The 20,880-nt window shown below is 41.8% G+C and overlaps 1 protein-coding gene across 4 annotated transcripts in view; it reads left to right on the top strand.

Annotated features, from left to right (window-relative positions):
• Nucleotides 1-20,880, top strand: part of LOC139461807 (serine/threonine-protein kinase BRSK2-like) — a 169,107-nt gene that overhangs the window by 108,976 nt on the left and 39,251 nt on the right. For all 4 annotated transcript variants that reach the window (XM_071243283.1, XM_071243282.1, XM_071243281.1 and 1 more), the window contains exon 5: nucleotides 6,963-7,079. In XM_071243283.1, coding sequence (XP_071099384.1) covers nucleotides 6,963-7,079 — 117 coding nt within the window. The remainder of the gene's footprint in view (nucleotides 1-6,962; nucleotides 7,080-20,880) is intronic.

Here is a 20,880-nt window from a genome sequence, read left to right as displayed (position 1 = left end):
TCCTACCATGACCAAGGCCTCATTCCTCAAAGTGAAGCAAGCCATGCTTGCTGTGAAAGACGACTGTGCTTGTGGTAAGAGACGACTAACGGGATCGGGTGGTCAGGCTCGTTGACTTGGTTGATGCATGTCATCGATCCCCATTGCGTGGATCAATGCATGTATTAATCACTGGATTGTCTGGTCCAGACTTGAATATTTACTGACCACCGTCATGTAGCTAGAATATTGCTGAGTGAGGCGTTAAACAACAAACCAAACAACCAACCTCAAAGTGATCTTAGCCATTTGCAACATTAGTAGACAGGTGGTCCTGTTGTTCTTGTCTAAGTAAACTGTTATTTACATACTCATTCTTACAATAATGTTTTTATTGCACTGTTTTCCCTTGTAAATGAAAGATACAGGATATTTCCCAACAATTTAGTCATTCAAACCAACCTGCAAAATCAACTGTTTTATTTCATTACAATAACTTAATTGTTTGATAGGTATTAGTTAGAATTAGACGGATGACAAAGTAGAAACAATTTATGGATAGCAACAACTTAGTTTTCTGTAAAAGCTACATTTCAGTATAGATCCTAATACCATTGTCAAGCAAGGCTGAATGATGAGCGTTGTTGTTGTTGCTATAGATGTTTAAGAGGTCGCCTTCTGCCTTAGCAATTTCGGCTGACCTGTCCCTCTTTGGGACTCATGTGTGTGAGTAGGGTACAAGTATCTATTGCCCAGGGTAAGAAACTAACAGTTTTTGTCCACTAGTCCTTATAATGATAACAAATAGCAAAACCCTTAAAAAGGGCCAATTTCTACTAGTCCTTAGGATACTATTGGGCAGTTTTGTAAGGACTACAGGACTAGTGCCAATTTCTAATGCTGTAAAAATGCCAGTTTTGATATTCATAGAATTTCTGTTTTTGTATTGATATGATTTTTTATTTTCGTATATTAATATAATTTCAGTTTATCTTTGGCTGCTCTGTTTATATGCATTCAAGTAACTGTCCATCTCTCACAAGAAATAGAGTTAGTTTGGCCTTCCCTATTGCATCTCTTGGCTTTAGGAGATAATGAATGATGAACATGGTACAGAATCTGTATATAGTAGGTGGAGGATTTACAGTAGCAACAGGTAGCCTAGTGGTTAAAGTGTTCGCTCATTACGCGGAAGACCCGGGTTCGATTCCCGACATGGTTACAATGGGTGAAGCCCATTTCTGGTGTCCCCCGCCGTGATATTGCTGGAATATTGCTAAAAGCGGCGTAAAACTATACTCACTCACTCACAGTAGCAACAATTGCATACAAGAGAGAGATTACGATGAGGAGGTTAAGTAATGACAACAGAAGGATTATACTGTAACAACGTGATGGACAGAGAACACATGGTGAGGAAGTCAATCAGACAGGATTAGTGTACATAGGTGGGGGGATAATTGCTTAATGAGTTCATAGTAGACGGATGGGATGACATAACTCAGGTAGGAGACCGAGCTGTGATTCTGTTGTCTGCACACCTGCACACCGGTACACCTGTGTGAAGGAGCGCCATGTGGCCTCGTCTGTCGTTAATCAACACGTAGGAACGGAACACAGACGCTCGCTGTCCTGCATCACCTAACACACACCTGTCAGTCATTTAACAGCCATCAAATAGTCATAAGAAATGTACACGTGTTGATTGGCTGCATCTGCTGTGTGTCTTGTCAAGACCAGTGCTCAACACTAACACTGGTCCGCCGGTCCGAGTCTAGTATATTTTCTTAAGGACATGTAAAATTAAGTAAGTTGTGGTCTGGTGTTATTTTGGGGACGAACAAAGTAATTTAAATTTGTATGACTTTTGAAATCAGCAGTAGATGGAGTCTAAACTCTCGATGCCATTGTGCCTAGTAGAGACCAGTAGAGAATATTTTTGGTGCTGGTCCTTTGGACCACTGGCAAATTTTGGTCAGTGTCAAGCACTGCGAGACACTGGGACATTTCCTTGTGTACTTGTACCTAACACTGGGAAGATGGCTTCTCTGTGGCATATCAGTTTTGAGAAAAATGAAAATAAAGTTCAAACCTTCTATCATACTGACTTCAGTCCAAACAGCCATGTTTCTTTAAGAACTAATCATTGTTGCTAATCATCCAAAGGTGCCAAGTATGAATTAACAGAAGACAATTTTCTCTAAAACGTTATATTATATTTCTGAAAAAGAATCATTTACAAACTTTTGTGAAGTTTTGATGTTGTAAGAAGGAAACTAGAAACAGAAAGATGGAAAATATGCCACATTTTACTCAAATCTGTTGAATCTGTTAAAACAAAAAACTGCTCCTCACTCTCAGATAATCTGTCAACATTGTTCTTTCAACCCTCTGGATGCCAACTTTGTTTTTCTGACGCACACTTTCGTAAGATTTTCCAAAAGTGAAGGTTGTGCGAGAATTGCGCTCACGCGGCACTGGCTCTGCCTCTGGCTATAAAATTACGCAGAGGTGGAGAATATTATATTTCCTATTTCATGGTGTAAATTTAACTGCAAATATTAAACCTGTTTTAAAAAAAGACGCTTCTAATTGTTGACGGAGAGTTTATTTTGCGTTGAAAAACAGTAAATTTCTCCTCTTGTTATCATACATCAATAAAAGTACTGTGCGATGATTTTATTTTTATTTAGAAGCTTTACGGAAACTGTGAGTGAACAAAATACTGCCTAATATCTGAACGACATAACTGTATATCAAATGGAGTTATATGCGTATGTACGATGACATACATTCAATGCCAAAAATAGCATGCCGTAAATGACGAAAACTGATTTTTCTCTATGACATCAAGGTTACACACAACCAAATGTTTTCCCATAGACTTTTATAGTAATGTTATAAATTTTTTTTAAATAACTTAGCATTCAACAGCTATTACCTGTACGTGTGTGCACAGTTTGGCCTTAGAGCAGCAATAAAATAATAAAAAATTACTAGCTTAGCCAGCTCCTTTTCAGAGTACAGGAAGCTAAACACACCATCCCCAGTTTCGCACCAAATGGCACCTACTTGAAAATAGCTGTGGTCACATTCAGCATAAGTCATCATGTTGAAAAAGACAGTACTAAATATAGAAAAACATAGTCAGTTTTAATAACAGGATGGATGTACATTTGATAGACATAAAAATCTTACAGAATATCCTCCAATCACAGCCTGCAGATATCTCTCAATCTGCACTGAAGGCTCCCTACGAAAACTGCACTGTCCAAACTGGTTCTAATTTGGTGTAGTAGAACCTCAAAAGGCGACAGAGAGGTTACACATGTACAAAGAAAAGGGGGCATAACTCTGCTATGCTTAGCGCTAGTTTATTGTAACTCAGGTCACTTTGTGAGAACTAGCTGTGGGTAAGGACAATATATGTTCGTGGTGTTTTGTTCATGAGGATACAAACTATTGCAACACAAATGTCGATATTAAAACTGTATACATTTAGTTCTAAAAAAATGCCATAAGAAATGATGAAATCATACTTCTTAAAAAAGAGGTAATAGAGAAATAGATGTCCCTATCTAAGCTATAACTTGGATTCCAACATTCGCCTGAATGTGTAAGTGTAATTTGACTAATGTAGCACCATTATTAATGGAGCACTAGCCTTATCATCAAATGTAAAGAAATACCAAAAAATAACACCATTCTATTTGACATCATGGCGGGTTTTATGTCTTTGATAACGTTGGAGGAAGATGACACTGGCATTTTGATTAGTATATAACTCCCCTAATTTTCGTTCATGGTATTTAAAATCTCTATGTGTAAAACGGAATTTGACGCTTTTTCGACTCAACATAAAATGACTGCCTCTGTCGTCCAGTGGATAGAGTGTCTTCCGGAGAGCGAAAGGTCAGCGGTTTCATCCCGGCCTCGTCAAACCAAGAGATGTTAAAAGATGGTACGCAGTATTAAGGGGATAAAACAAGGACGCGGAGTGGGTATGCTGGGGTGTTAAACTGGGGTGTGGTGTCTCCCTGGGATAGCACGTTAAAACATACGCATGCACGCACACAATCACACAACACAAACACACACAAACACGCACAAACACGCACACACACACATGCATACACAAAAGACACTGCTACATAATGACAGTAATCTTGACTGTTAAACAATTCTCACCTCACCTCACCTCACCTCACCTCACCTCACCTCACCTCACCTCACCTCACCTTTGTACTGTCTGTCTCAGTCAGAAGGAAGTTAGGAAGTGCTTTCCTTATAGAATTCAGATTTAGTTCAGGTGTTATTTGGTTGAAACTCTACATTCTACTTAAAGGCCCTCGAAACTGATAGATTTAATCCTTGTCCATTGAAATTTGCCGTATCTAATAGACGCTTCCGTCCAAAATAATGAGTTTATCTGTTAGGTTTGAATATGTTTTGCCAGAATGTTATCGTGAAGCAGGTCTGATTACACGATTGCACTGGAGCTGGTTCATCAAGGCTGCATGTAGACATACACTTAAGCTACTCCAGCGAATGTAGGATGTTAAATTTAGGAGATAAGGACCTATTTTCCACCAACTGGAAATATCAAATGTTCATGTTTAGGTAATCTTTGAAAAAATTGTTGTGAAAATCATCTACACATTCAAAGGTTGACAACCAGACTTTTTTACGTCACCTGCCTGAAATTCAGTAATTCAATGTTTACTAGATGTGTGCAGGTACATACAGTCAAGTCCCGTTAATTTGACATTGTTGGTTGCATATGATTATGTCAGATTAATGAGTATGTCGGATAAACAAAATGAGGAAGTATCAACGTTCGTGATAAAAAATTGGACAACTACACAATAGATAATGATTCAAACATGTTGTAATAAAAAAAGGAAAAAGGAACTATTCCTATTGCTGTGTCACATTGTTAGCGGACTATGTTTTCTAATCATGCAGCCTCTAAAGCTTAACACAAAACAGTAGTCATGACTGATTTAAAATACTTTTTAAAGCATAGTCTGGAATGGAAGTCGCCAATTTGAAACGAGTGCCGCAATGCTTAAGAAAGCTGCTTTCTTAGTTGCTAATGTCAACTTCCTGTTATTCATTGGTCGGTCAAAGTTTGCGCAAAGGTTGTTCTGATGTGACCTGTAATAGGATGTCCTCAGCGGAAGCAAGAACTTGTGTCCGAATTTAATGAGATTGAGGTAATCTAGGTAATCATGTGTTTAATCCTGTTTTGTTTATTTGAAGCAGTCATTGATTATTGTCATTGTTTATTGTTAAGTTTATCTATGCGGCTGTTGTAATATGCAGCTACTCGCCGACTTGTATCGCATCAAAACACGGGGCTGTGTACTCGAAGGCAGATGTAGGCTGATCACTGTCGGATTAACAAGACGGATTATTCGCACTAGTCCTGTAGTCCTTGCCAAACTACCCAATAGTTAAGGTATCACAAGGACCAATAGAAATTTGCTATTTTTAAGGGTTTTGCTATGTGTTATCATTATAAGGACTGTCAAATATTTACAGACTGCCACCCAAAAGCTGGAATATTGCTGAGTGCAGCGTTAGGGAAAAAACAAAAGAACAATACCTATTTTAAGTCCAGGTGTAATAAGACTGTTTAATATTTAGTGAAAACCTTTACGACAGTTGACCCTAAAAATAGCCATGACATCACCACAAAGCCAATTACTGGAAAGGTAAGATGGGGACTAATAACAGGTCGAGTCACGTTGTCTGTTTTAACCAGTAGTTTATTAAGATTATAACTCCTTCCTTGTCAGAAAATGCCATTAACGTTGGTCGGCTTCCTTCATCAAATATCACATTAGCTTTCAATTAGACCTAGGAGACACAACGTGCCCAGCCCCTTTGTTATTTGGCTGCCTGCTATATTGATGATGGTGAGTACTACTGTTGTGGCTGGTGCTGTGCTGGGGAACCGCTGCAGGATATTTCAGGAAGATATTTGATAAATCTTTGGCTGTAGGGGAAAGATGGGATGTCCTTGAAACCATAAAAGATGGTATTTGGATCAGATAGCAGACATTTTAGGGGGCCTTTGTGATGGCGTAAGACTTGCGTTTGTTGCTTCCGATGTAGTATAATCATGCTGATAATGACCGAAGCGGATTATACGCTTTTGTTTTGGACCCCATGGGAACCCAGGTTAGAATAAGTCCCAAGCACTCTTGCTTAAAGTGAGAAAGGACTGAATGTGTGGGCAGGCTACATCACAGGGTTGATTGTGTTTCATGGTACTCAAGGCCTCGTGTTTGTCCTAGAAGTGACTGAGTGTGTATTGGGTGGCTTGGACAGTCCCCCATGCTTATTCTAGAGGTGATCGAATGTGTATTGGGTGGCTTGGTCAGTGATCAATGCTTGTCCTAGAAGTGACTGAGTGTGTATTGGGTGGCTTGGGTAGTGCTCAATGCTTGTCCCAGAGGTGACTGAATGTGTATTGGGTGGCTTGGACAGTGCCCCATGCTTGTCTTAGAGGTGACTGAGTGTGTATTGGGTGGCTTGGGCAGTCCCCTGTGCTTGTCCTAGAGATGACTGAGTGTGTATTGGGTGGCTTGGTCAGTGCCCCATGCTTATTCTAGAGGTGACTGAATGTGTGTATTGGGTGACTTGGTCAGTGATCCATGCTTGTCCTAGGGTGACTGAATGTGTATTGGGTGGCTTGGACAGTACCTGTGCTTGTCCTAGAGGTGACTGAATGTGTATTGGGTGGCTTGGTCAATACACCATGTTTGACCTAGATGTGACTGAATGTGTATTGGGTGGCTTGGTCAGTGCCTGGTGGTAGAGGTGACTGAGTGTGTATTGGATGGCTTGGTCAGTGCCCCAAGAGGTGACTGAGTGTGTTTTGTGAAGTCAATCTTTCTCTCAGGTCCCTTTGTGTTCATCTTTGTGTTTTTATTATGTTAAGACAGGAGATATATTCTTCTCTTTTGCTGTTTCAGTCACAGAGATTTGAAACCAGAGAATTTACTACTAGATGAAAAAAATAACATTCGAGTTGCTGACTTCGGTATGGCATCATTACAGGTGGAAGGGTCCATGTTGGAAACAAGTTGCGGGTGAGTCCATTTTTCATATCTACAGAATACACAATGATGTGATATAAAATTTCGAAAGTCACATAGTCACTGTGTCTGGTGGATGTTTGTTGAACCAGACTTAAACATTCAGATGTCAAAATTTTGGAGTTTGATTTTGTTGGACTGTTCTTCTGAGAAGAAGAGGGGCGGTCGGGTAGCCTAGTGGTTAAAGCGTTCGCTCGTCACGCCGAGGACCCGGGTTCGGTTCCCGACATGGGTACAATGTGTGAAGCCCATTTCTGGTGTCCACCGCCGTGATATTGCTGGAATATTGCTAAAAGCAGCGTAAAACCATACTCACTCACTCACTCACTCTGAGAAGAAGCAGGAAAGCCTGATGGTCTTGGATGTGATATATCACTGTGCAGTTGTCTCCCTTTGATGCTGCCAGTATCTGCTTGTCTGGTATCTGATGCACACTGGTTAAGATGCTTAGAATGTCCACACTATGCCTGTGCTCACGAGTTTCACAAAGTGGTGAACTTGTGTCGTACACAAAAGGCTGACAGGCTGTGATATAACTGGAAGACTGTTAAAGTTAGTGGCAATCCCCAACCAACTGAATCCGTATTAGATGATATTGTTTTAGTGTATTATCAGGGGAAAATTGGTATTCAGTGAGATGTGGAGAGCAGAAGGTACTTGTTGTTACCCTGCCTGGCGCTCGTCATTAAGGGGCTAAAACAAGGACTCTTCAGCCCGGAGTCAGTATGCTGTGTCTGAGTAGGGCATTCATATTCAACTCCAGCATGGTATCTCAGTGAGCTAGCATTATAAGATTGATTGGCATTAGTCTGGACAAGTACAAGCAGACCCCCTCCCAACCCATTTTCACTTCTCCTCACCTCAGTGAGATGTTTTGAAAAAGATCTCAGCTTTGAAATGCACACAGGTCATTTGTGATTTAAATACTCATTGCTCAATCTGATTATTTTAGATCTTTTACTCGAATGTGATTTAACCTCCCCATTGCGTCATGTGAATCCTAAGCAAACTTTGACCATCCAATCTAAATGAAGGAGGCATTGATTTGGATTTTTTTGGACAATTTGGATTTATTTCTTTTCACCTCCATTCAGAAATATCGATTTTAACAAAACTTAACCTGCATAAACATTCCCTCAATGGTACTCCCTTTTTGGTGCCATGGCGCTCAGAAACAACATTTGCATTTTTATTAAATATCTACAGTATTAGTTAGCCGTGGCTTTTATTATTTACATTAGGAACTGTCCGTTTAAGTTGGGGTTTTTTTTAGATACAGATATCAGATTCCTGATCTGATAGCTTCCCTCAGTCATACTAAGAATTTAAACGCTTCCACGTTGAATGGCTGATGAGAGGATTTGCCTGACATGATGTCCTTAGGAGAGGTCAGAGTAAAAGATGGGATTTTAATGAGGTTGTGCTGAAGCTGTACCTGTGTTTTAGAAATCTTCCGGGGGGAAAAACAAGACACAGTATCACCTTTTTGATTGATTGGCAAGTTTCAGTCTGTTCAATCTCTGAATTATCCATCAACTTTTCTTCCCGAATATAACAAAGGATATTGACAATTTTCGTGAAGTGAACTTTCCAGAATGAGAATGAAGACCAACTTTTGAGAATTTATTTGAAGGCACTGATCCATTTAGATAATCAAGTACTATTTTTTTATCACGTATAGTTGCCTCAGTTCATGTTTTCTTATTCGTCAAAGTCGAGTTGAAAGCTAATGAGAGTTTTGGAGAAAAGTTCTGTGTGTCATCTTAAGAATTATTGCGTAAAGTGTGCATTAGTTTTCAGCAGGGCAGGGCAGGGCAGGGCAGGTCAAGGCAGGGTGGGGCAGGGCAGGGCAGGGCAGGGCAGGGCGGCACAGGGCAGGGCAGGGCGGCACAGGGCAGGTCAAGGCAGGGTGGGGCGGGGCAGGGCAGGGCAGGGCAGGGCAATTGATATTATTTACATATGACTTTCATACAGGTGGAATTTTGCTGCATACACAATTAAGCCACAAATACTCTTCCAAAACAAGATGAGTGCATCTTCAATAATCAAAGGTTTGTCAGCACCATACCTTTGCTCATGGTTTCCATTGAAGTGGTGACCCGTGAAGATTCCGGGGTAGAACAGGTCTTCAGCAACCCATACTTGCCGTAAAAGGCGACTAACGGGATCAGGTGGTCAGGCTCACTGACTTGGTTGATACATGTCATCGATCCCAATTGCGTGGATTGATGCTCATGATGTCAATCACTGGATTGTCTGGTCCAGACTCGATTATTTTACAGACCGCCGTCATATAGCTGGAATATTGCTGAGTGCAGCGTTAAACAACAAACAAACAAACATTGAAGTGGTAAACATCAAAGATCTGCATCACTTTGGGCTTTCCTCCCACATCAAGCTGAAATGCTGTTATATAACTGCAACACTGTTCAAAATGACATTAAACCAAACTCACCAACTTGAACATGCGAAATCCTCATCAGCAGTTGTCATAAAATTATCTGCCCCATTTGGGTGACAGAAATCCAACATCCTATTCACATTTAATTGTTTAACAGGAGAGCATTATTTTAAAATCAAACTCAAAATGAAACCCATTCATGCCTCTGAAATTGATTTCATCAAATATAAGCATATTCTCTTTGTCTTAGATGAAAAAAAAGAGGCTGTTCAATAATCGAAGTGGATCAGGGATTTTGAAAAGGGGGTGGGTAGGTGTGTGTGTTAGGGCTGGGATGAGTAACTTGGGTACTCAGGTACTCGACCCGGTGGGTACTGAGTGGGCAACGGCTACCCAAATGACTACCTGGACCCATGGTTAGTCACGTGGTATATTGTTTAATGATGAAAATTATCTAGAACTCCATGGTTACACTACAGGTTGCTTATATTGGCATTTCTTTCTGACTATGCATGCATAGCTTCTGACTTTTATAGGTTTGAATAAAGACAGAGCTTCAGTCACTTCAGTGTATACGTGACCAGACTGTTTTATAGTGTAGGGGAGTGTATCTAAATACCTGTTGTCAGTGCTCCGTTCAAACAATTCTCAATGGGACATTTAGTACTCATCTCTTGAGACATACAGCAGATACCCGGGTAGGGTTAGGTGATAGGTGGTTGGGTACCCGGGTAGTAAATTTGGACTCATCCCAGCCCTAGGGTGTGTATTACCCCCAAAAAAACCTGCACCCCCGGAGATATCTGAATGACCACATAATACTCTTGGCGTTTATTATGTCATTTAACTTTATGGGACCCGTGAAGATTCCGGGGTAGAACAGGTCTTCAGCAACCCATTCTTGCCGTAAAAGGCAACTAACGGGATCGGGTGGTCAGGTTCGCTGACTTGGTTGATACATGTCATCGATCTCAATTATTTGGATCGATGCTCATGCTGTCAATCACTGGATTGTCTGGTCCAGACTCGATTATTTACAGACCGCCGTCATATAGCTGGAATATTGCTGAGTGCGGCCAAACAAATTAACTTTATGGACATGAACACGTTCTTTTTGTGAAGAGGGGTGACTTAAACTGTCATTAAAGATCGGAGGAAGAGAAGTCATGGATGTCAACCTCTTTATAATGAGGAACACAACTCCTTCACCTGATGAAGGAGTAAGTATGTACTCCGAAAAGTTGTGTTCCTCATAATAAAGACGTTGACATCCATAAATTCTCTTCCTTGAATCACTATGTGCCTTTTAAAGACTTTAATGATCTGCTTGAATTTGAAATAGAAATCATAATGGCCCTGGTGTTGTCTAATGAAGATATACCCTATCAAGTATTCAGTCAATGGATCACCATAGTGACACAATATAGACATGCCTGCCACCTGTGTGGAAGTGGAAGTGCCCCTTTAAGACAAGTTTGTTAAACGTCTTACATGAACAAACAAAAACAAACACCAGTGATCTGTTCTAAATGATTCATTTGTTTATAAGGAGGTGTTTCAACCGCAGGATCTGGATGGAGGATGTTTTTGTAGACATCTGTGATTATTTGCTGGTGAATGGGTTGCCTGTTTGCCATGAGTGCCATGTATTTGGCTCACAGAGAGGCATTGGCACATGTAAACAGTGTTTCCAGTGAGGAGCTAATTGGTTGGGAATTCCGATATTGAAATGAGTTGAGGCCATTGTCAGATGATGAGGTGTCCGACTGATCTTCTTGCTGAAATCTATGTCAGCGGCATCCTGTTGTCTGTCAGGAACTAAGTACAAGCTCTAAGCCCTTCTCGCATGTTGATGTGGGTTAAAACACATCGTTGATGACCCGTTAAGATCTGGGTAAGAACTCGTCTTCAGCAGCCCACGCTTGTCGTAAAAGGCGACTATGCTTGTCAACTAACGGGATCGGGTGCTCAGGCTTGCTGCCTTGGTTGATGCATGTCATCGTATCCCAATTGAGTGAATCGATGCTCATGATATCAATCATGAGATTGTCTGGTCCAGTGTCGATTATTTACAGACCACTATTATATACTTGGAATTTTGCTTTGTGCGGCATAAAACGACAAAACAACAAACAGAACATCTTCCGTGATCCAGGATATTATATGTCCATTCTGTTATGATTAATACCCTGAACGCAATCACCACCAAGGCTCTCTCAATCACTTACACAGAATATGCATCGCTCATGATTCATGAGCATAATTTCATTGGACAGATATTTTTAGTGTCATGTGATTTGAATCGGGCTCAAAACGAAGCACATGGGGCCATGATATGTTTTATTATGGAATGGTACAATCGAGGATGGTTGAAACAGAAAATAGGACAAGGTTAAAGTAAATAATTGGTTGTACTTACTGATGACGAAGAGGAACTGATGCTTACAAAATCTACAATTCATCATTTATTGTGATAATCTGTTGGTGTGTGTAGATCCATCCATTGCAAAACATACATCGTCTGGCATATGTCTGGTTAAAGATTTATGAACACCTGAAGGTCTTTGATGATGTGGGAGTCTCAACAGCAACTCGCTAACATCTCACTAACATCTCACTAACATCTCACTAATATCTCACTAATACCTCATTCCCGGCATCAAGTATTTGGACAGGTAACCTGCAACAGTTGCCTCGTGTTGCTTCAAGCTGTATCCATCAGCACAGCATGTCTCATCCCCCCCCTGTCCCTGGTACCTGCGATGATAGATACATTCACAACAATGTCCGCTGGCTGAGCCTACGGTACCATACACAGTCCTTTAACATCACATGATGATGAGGCTGTGTAGGAAGAGAGCTAGACTTGCACAAGTCTAATGATTATAGTTTAAATCATAATTTCTAGATTATGTAAATAGTAAGAACAAGTTGTCACTGTAAGAGACTGGAGTCCTTAGGCTTGCACAAGTCTCTAAGGCAATAATTATAGTTTAAATCATAATTTCTAGATTATGTAAAAAAGAACAAGTTGTCCCTATAAGAGACTGAAGTCGTACTGTCCACATATCTAGACTTGCCTATTAAGAGGATAGAGTTCTACACATCCATGGACTTGTCTCTCAGTACAGCCTTGGAGCAAGGCTACTGTCCACAAATCTAGACTTGCCTATTAAGAGGATAGAATTCTACACATCCATGGACTTGTCTCTCAGTACAGCCTTGGAGCAAGGCTACTGTCCACATATCTAGACTTGCCTATTAAGAGGATAGAATTCTACACATCCATGGACTTGTCTCTCAGTACAGCCTTGGAGCAAGGCTAGAGGAGAGTCTACAGTTGGACTACCTCAGAGATAGAGATCGAGGCCAAATCACAGGATTTGAGCTATGTCACTGCACACTGCTGCAAAATCATCACGAGATTAATCACGCACGATCAGCTGCCATAGAGTTTCAGTTGTATCATGGGTGACTAATATTCTCTGAGTGCACTCTTCAATGATACGGGGCGGCCGGGTAGCCTAGTGGTTAAAGCGTTAGCTCGTCACGCAAAAGACCCGGGTTCGATTCTTGACATGGGTACAATGTGTGAAGCCCATTTCTGGTGTCCCCCGCCGTGATATTGCTGGAATATTGCTAAAACCATACTCACTCACTCACTTCAATGATACATAAGTTACCTTTCTATTAAACATTAAATTAAGTGGTGGTTTCCACTGAAGTGGTGACCCGTGAAGATTCCTGGGTAGAATAGGTCTTCAGCAACCCATACTTGCCGTAAAAGGCGACTATGCTTGTGGTAAAAGGCGACTAACGGGATCGGGTGGTCAGACTCGCTGACTTGGTTGATGCATGTCATCATATACCGTAGACCCGTGAAGATTCCAGGGTAGAATAGGTCTTTAACAACCCATACTTGCCGTAAAAGGCGACTATGCTTGTCGTAAAAGGCGACTAACGGGATCGGGTGGTCAGGCTCGCTGACTTGGTTAATGCATGTCATCGATCCCAATTGCGTGGATCGATGCTCATGATATTAATCACTGGATTGTCTGGTCCAGACTGGATTATTTACAGACCGCCGTCATATAGCTTGAATATTGCTGAGTGTGGCGTTAAACAACAAACAAACATTGAAGTGGTAAACATCAAAGATCTGCATCACTTTGGGCTTTCCTCCCACATCAAGCTGAAATGCTGTTATATAACTGCAACACTGTTCAAAGTGACATTAAACCAAACTCACCAACTTGAACATGCGAAATCTTCATCAGCAGTTGTCATAAAATTATCTGCCCCATTTGGGTGACAGAAATCCGACGTCCTATTCAAATTTAATTGCTTTAACAGGAGAGCATTATTTTAAAATCAGACTCAAAATAAAATCCATTTATGCCTCTGAAATTGATTTCATCAAATAAAAGCATATTCTCTTTGTCTTAGATGAAAAAAAAGAGGCTGTTAATGACAATCTATTGGGGCTAAGAACCTTGTTATCTGAGGCTTAGTAAGGCTTCGGCTGGCTTAACCCAACATCTGTTAGATTGGCGGCTATTAACATGGAGGGTTGGATTTCACCTTCCTCAATGAATCATGTGACTGGAATGCTGGGAGGTCAGAGTTGCCTCCCTTGTATATGTTTCAAGTTTACAGAGGGATCCAAGTTTCCAGTTTGATTGCTTGAGTATCATTGGTAAGTCATAGGCCATGATCTACAATTAGAAGATTAATAATAATCAGCATAATAATGATGATGATGATGATGATGATGATGATGATGATGATGCATTATTAGGTGCTTATTGGTTTACGGTCACATTACCATCTCATCCTTCCGTGTGCAGAGTTGTGTCCCTTGGGCACGCCAGAAACCTATGATTGTGGGTTGGAATCCCGGTTCACCCTGATTATGTTTCTAGGTTTGTTAGCACCATACCCGTCCTCGTGGGTTTCACCGAAGTGGTAAACGTCTGAGACCTGCATCACTTCGGGCTTTCCTCCCACATTAAGCTGACACGCTGCGATATAACTGGAATATTGTTATAAGCGGCATAAAACCATACTCACTCACTCACTCACTCACTCATCCTTCCGGGTACCCATTCATTGCTGGGTGGACAGAGGCATGTGTCTACATGTGTTAAAGTGTGGGTCAGGACCAAATTCCGAGAAAAAACTCCGGAGTCATACTGCTGAGCACAGCCACATACCCATGCAGATACTCTGCAGAATGTAGGACTGCAGTTGAACGGCATGTTCTCAAACTCCCAACAGATCAAGACATCTGTATGTGTGTGTCACCAGGGTTCTTTGTCCTTCCAGCATGTTCACGGGATCCTGAGGTCTCTCTTTGTGTGATCAAAGGGTTCTCGGGCCCCTTCAATGAGTTCAAGTCCCGTTCCTTGTCTATTCACAGGGTTCTCAGAACAGTGACTGTTCCAAACGTGGACATCTCAGAAACTCCTCGGTGTCCTCAAGTTTAGCTACAACACTTTCTGAAAGTTCTGAAACCTGTTCCACTGCCAACTGGAAATGAAATCAATTCCTAGGATATTTTTTTTAAAAACTGTTCTCGGTACCGACTGTTCCAAACGAGGACATCTCAGAAACTCCTCAGGGTCCTCAAGTTTTACTATAATACTTTCTGAAAGTTCTGAAACTTGTACCACTGCCAACTAGGATTTTTTAAGTCTTAATCTCTGACACCAAGTTTGACAGTACAAATTCCCTTACGGATGTTTATGCAATGATTGAGGAAATCCCACCTTCTTCAGCACTATAGGGAACACGACACAAACTGAGAAAGTAACGCTTCTTTAGGTTGTAGTCCTGCTCACTCGTTCAGACTCATGAACTTCCTCATCTGATGAGGCCTGCTACACAAACAACTGCTCCAACACCCACCATCAGCAGTGGCTGGCACATGGTGTTCCCACATGGCGGAATGTGATCCCGCCATCACACGCGGCCGAGACCTCGCCAGCGTCTTCATCAGCCCCACCTGCACACCTTGCAAGGCTGACGACTACAGGTGGGCTGCTAGTTGTTCTGTTTTTTATCAACTTTCTGAATCAGCCTTAAGTTCCTGCCAGGTTTTTATGCCTATCATTGTACTTGAAAGCAGACACCCCTGTGTGCATGCCAGGGCAGAAATGTGGTTCCCAGTACTTCATGCCTGTCGGAGAAGGAGCTTGGGAGACCCAATGAGTAGATAGGGTAGGTGCAGGGTGTGTGTTTAGTGGTGTGACTCAACACATATTTCCCACGTGCGTTCTTAAAGTCGCTCAAACTACATTTCTCTGCGACCGCCTCCGTGGTCTAGTGGTAGAGCGTCCGCCCGGAGAGCGGAAGGTCCAGGGTACGATCCCCGACCGCGTCATACCAAAAGACATAAAAGATGGTACTTGTTGTTACCCTGTTTGGCGCTCGGCATTAAGGGGCTAAAACAAGGACTGGTCGGCTCGGAGTCAGTATACTGTGTCTGAGTGGGGTACTCATGTTAAACTGCGGCATGGTATCTCAGTGAGCTAGCGCTATAAATCTGCATCAGTCCGGACTAGTACAAGCAGCCACACAAACACACACACGTACATGCACGTCGCTATATAAGTGCAATAATCTTGGACGCGACGTTAAACCCCATTTCACCTCACCTACATTTCTCTGCACTGTAAACATCATCTCCTCGGAAACCACGTCAACATTAAACAAAAAACTTCATATGCTTGTTCACCTGTGAAGATCTGGGTTAGAAGTGGTCTTCAGCAACCTATGCTTGTCGTTAAGAGGTGACTAACAGGATCGGGTGGTCCGGCTTGTTGACTTGGTTGATGCATATCATAGTCTCTTATTGCGAAGAACGATGCTCATGATGTCAATCACTGGACTGTGCGGCGTTAAACAACAAAGAAACATGCTTGTTCCCACCAATGATGACACCCTAATGTGGTCTACAGGTTCAGCCGTGGCAGCCATATTGAACAATCTGTTTATGGCAATTGTTCAGTTGTTTTTGTTCAGTATATAGTGAAGTTTGGTATATGCAATGGGACCAAACACAGGAAATTCCAATGCTACAACAACTTATATTAAGTGACTATCTTTGTTGAAGATCCAGGGTAGAATAGGTCTTCAGCAACCCATGCTTGCTGAAAAGGCAACTATGCTTGTAAGAGGCGACTAATGGGATCGGGTGGTCAGGCTCGCTGACTTGGTTGATGCATGTCATCGTATACCAATTCCGTGGATCAATGCTCATGATGTCAATCACTGGATTGTGTGGTCCAGACACACTTATTTACAAACCACCGTCATTTTAATAGCTGGAATATTGCTGAATGCAGCATTAAACAATAAACCAACTTTGTTGACATTTTAAGCTATTGATTACATATCCAGGTGAGCTACAGCGCCGTGTCACCCGTCTCATGTATTATTGTTGACCTGAAGGCAATGGCAACATCAAGTACAAATTCCATACAATATGGAAGAAATAGAAATGTACATGCTATTATGTTTTTGTTGTGTGTTTTATAAGGAAGGTGAAAGTGATTAACAACTCTGATTTGTATCTCTGACAACGTACAATGTACCCCATCTACTGGCACCAGTCTATAGCATCCAGACGCCACATGTCTGCAGAATGAACACAGAACTATGCAAATGTATGAAAATAACGATGTTTCCATGCAGATTGCAAACAAGGTTTAATGATAATGTATATCTTCTTGGACGCAGTTTGAATTCTATTCAAGATGTTCATACTTCAATGTCGGTGCCTTGCTTTTGCGGTGTGGTTGTTTGTCGTAAGCCTGCCGATTGCCGATTGCATCGCTGAAATGCAAATCTGCTGGAGATGATTCTGTAGGAAAATGGTTTAAAAAGCTGAAGATAAGATAAGGCTTAAGATATGTACTTTTCTCACTCGAGTTTATGGTCGTGTTGGTAGCAGTTGTTTTCTTAGCTGATAGGAAATGTGAGATATTGATGGATTAAGTTTCTGTGGAGTGTTGATAGACAGCAACTGGCAGGTTTCTTTGTATTGTAAGCAGAGGGGATGTACCGTATTCGACATAATAAGTGCTCTGGGCGCTCTCAAAATTAGAAATAGGGGGCTCTTATAAGAATATTATTTTCGTGAAAAACAACACAGTTGAAAGACCGTAAATTTTGTGGTTTATGCTGACAGCCTGAAATGTTTATATACCACAGATAGATTTTTCCAGAATTTTATTTCCCATAATTAAGGATGCATATAACACACATATTATACACGAATAAATAAGTCTTGTGTATATTGATCAATGGGAAGGGGTGCTAATTGGGATTGTTCACTAGCCAATATATTAACGAATATCTCCATGGGCGCTTATTAGACAGGGCGCTTATTACGTCGAATACGGTAATGTGGCTGCAGATGGTTGTCTTGTTTATTGATGACCTGGAATAGACTGCATGTATTAGAGTGAAGCTGTTTAAGTGGGGATAATTTATTCATATGGCAATCTATTTGTATGATGAGGAGTGATAGAGTTTGCAGAAAGCATTTATCGTGCTGCACAACCTATATCTTAAGTTGTTTGTTTAATGGCATTCATGACATGTTTTATCAATCATTCATGATTAAGAAAGAACTAGTGTAGATACGTTGCCTTAAAATATAAGGTGTCGCAATTCAGTGTGCAGGGCTGTCACACTAACCAGCCCTGCACGTGACCATGGGTGACGTCTATATTTTTTATAACAAATGTTATATTTGGGATAACACTTCCTTAATAAAGTTCAAATTCTAGTACTTTTGGGGGTTGAGTCCTATCCAGGATTCGAACCCACACTGCCAGAGTGAGGCACCTAATCGCCAGCATACAAAGTCAGTGATCTAACCCGCTCAGCCACCAAGGGAGACAACTGGTCGTCTAGATCACATATTTTGTGTCCCCCTCTGATAAGTGTAAGTTGGCGTGATAGTTGGCACAGCTCCTATGGCCGAAAGCTTTGAAAACACAATGCCATTTAGAAAGTGGGCAAATTAAACAAATGTTTGGAATGACACTTCCTTAGTAAAGTAAAAATTATATATTTTTTGATAAAGATAAAGCTTCAGTCAACTTCAGCTATGCATGACCAGATCGTTTTATTGTGTACCTTTTCCCCTGGCTCTGGTCAAACCATTCCCAGCTTGACATTTTGTACCAATCTCTTGAGGTCGGGTCGTATAAGAGGGGGTTGGGTTACCAGGTTAAAACTTGTCCCAGCCCTGAAGATTCCGGGGTAGAATAGGTCTTCAGCAGCCCATGCTTGCCGTAAAAGGTGACTATGCTTGTCGTAAAAGGCGACTAACGGGATCGGGTGGTCAGACTCGCTGACTTGGTTGATGCATGTCATCGATCCCATTTGCGTGGATCGATCCCTTTTGCGTGGATCGATGCTCGTGATGTCAATCACTGGATTTCTGGTCAAGACTCGATTATTTACAGACCGCCATCATATAGCTGGAATATTGCGGAGTACGGCGTTAAACAACAAACAAACCAACCAACCAACCCAGCCCTACTCGATGTCTTCGGCTCTGAAATTAACTATTATTCTGGGTTCCATTTGGATTGTATGTTTTATTTTGTAGTTTTATATTTTTTAATTTTTTTTCTGTGACTAAATGTTAGTTAACCCCTGATAAATATAATGTTGAATGTTACATTCAGGGGCTGTCTGAGCTTCCTTTCCAAAACTGCAACTGAACGTAACGCTCTCCGCACCTGAACAGAGCTCTGCTTGTTACATTTGTGATAGATTTTCAATGTCTGCGATATCATCTGTTTACCTTTGCCTGCTCTACAGGCCTGCTCTACAGGCCTGCTACAAGACTCAGCTGTTGATTATCAAGCATCCTTGTATTGCCCCTGTCTCCTACAGATTTCACACGCTGGCCTTGGCTTGAAATACTTCTCGAGATAACTTTAAGTAGAGTATTTCCCTCCACAGGGGACAGATGTTCAATCTGAAATGTTTATCTGCATGAAGTGCATCTCGAGGCTCCATTGTTTGAGCAGCATGAGAGACGGGAGGAGGGGGAAGGGGGGCAGAATTAGGAGGGAGAACACAGTTTAATAAGGGGGCATGAGTGGCACAGTTGTTGAAATAACACTTACCAAAGCTCATGCTCACTCACTCGTTATCACTCCAACCAGCCACCTACTCACTCACTCATTCTCAAACACCATGCTCGCTCGCTCGCTCACTCGCTTACTCACTCACTCACTCACTCAAAGACCCACCCTCACTCACTGGATCACTCGCTCGCCAAGAACCCACCCACTCAGTCGCAAATGCCACACTCACTCACTCACTCACTCACTCCAAGACCCACCCTCACTCACTGGATCTCACTGGAGCACTCGCTCGCCAAGAACCCACCCATTCAGTAGCAAATGCCACACTCACTCACTCACTCACTCACTCAAAGACACACCCTCACTCACTCACTCACTCACTCAAAGACCCACCCTCACTCACTGGATCACTCGCTCGCCAAGAACCCACCCACTCAATCGCAAATGCCACACTCACTCACTCACTCACTCCAAGACCCACCCTCACTCACTGGATCTCACTGGAGCACTCGCTCGCCAAGAACCCACCCATTCAGTAGCAAATGCCACACTCGCTCACTCACTCACTCACTCACTCAAAGACACACCCTCACTCACTGGTCCGCCAAGGAACCACTCACTCACTCACTCACTCACTCACTCTGCCAGACAGGAACACCTATCTCACTCCGACACAAGCAATCTTCACGGTTCTGCCTACTTTCACATTGCAGATTAAGAAGTAATCAGTATAATTAGTCAGTACTAGATCTATCTGCTACATTCCCCATGATTACTTCTTCTTCAAGTGTCCTCAAGACAGACCTTCAATTTCTGCTGATGCTGAGAACGATTCAGTTTGAACTTTAGTAGGGAAACAGCAGCGAGGTCGTCTTGGATGTCCAGCCTCATTATCTCGAATGTCCAGATATCTTAAAACAGGGCCTCTCCCCCCACCCCCACTAGGGTTCGACTGTATACTATCTGATAAATCAGAGGGTGTACAATAAACTAATGTCTTCAATTTGTCAGACATGTCTGATGGAGATGTCTACGTTGGCTACACTACCACATCTGAGCCTTGAAATTGGGAATGAGCTTATTTTATTGACTTGTGTGGCGAACACTACAGAAAGAGTTTATTTCTGTCGATATTTTCTGGTTTATGATCTGGAACACATCTAGCTGTGTTTATGTGGATGCAACAAACCTGAACCCGAATGGCTGTAGACGTGGAAGATGGTCATAACAAGAAGAGACACATTTCCTTCTCTAGTTCCCAAAGGTTAATTGGACAGCTTGA

Source organism: Haliotis cracherodii, unplaced genomic scaffold (assembly GCF_022045235.1).
Source record: "Haliotis cracherodii isolate W230 unplaced genomic scaffold, xgHalCrac1.p SCAF_15, whole genome shotgun sequence".
Lineage (NCBI taxonomy): Eukaryota > Metazoa > Mollusca > Gastropoda > Lepetellida > Haliotidae > Haliotis > Haliotis cracherodii.
The sequence above is the reverse complement of the archived record's forward strand: the minus strand, read 5'-3'. Positions and strand labels throughout refer to the sequence as shown.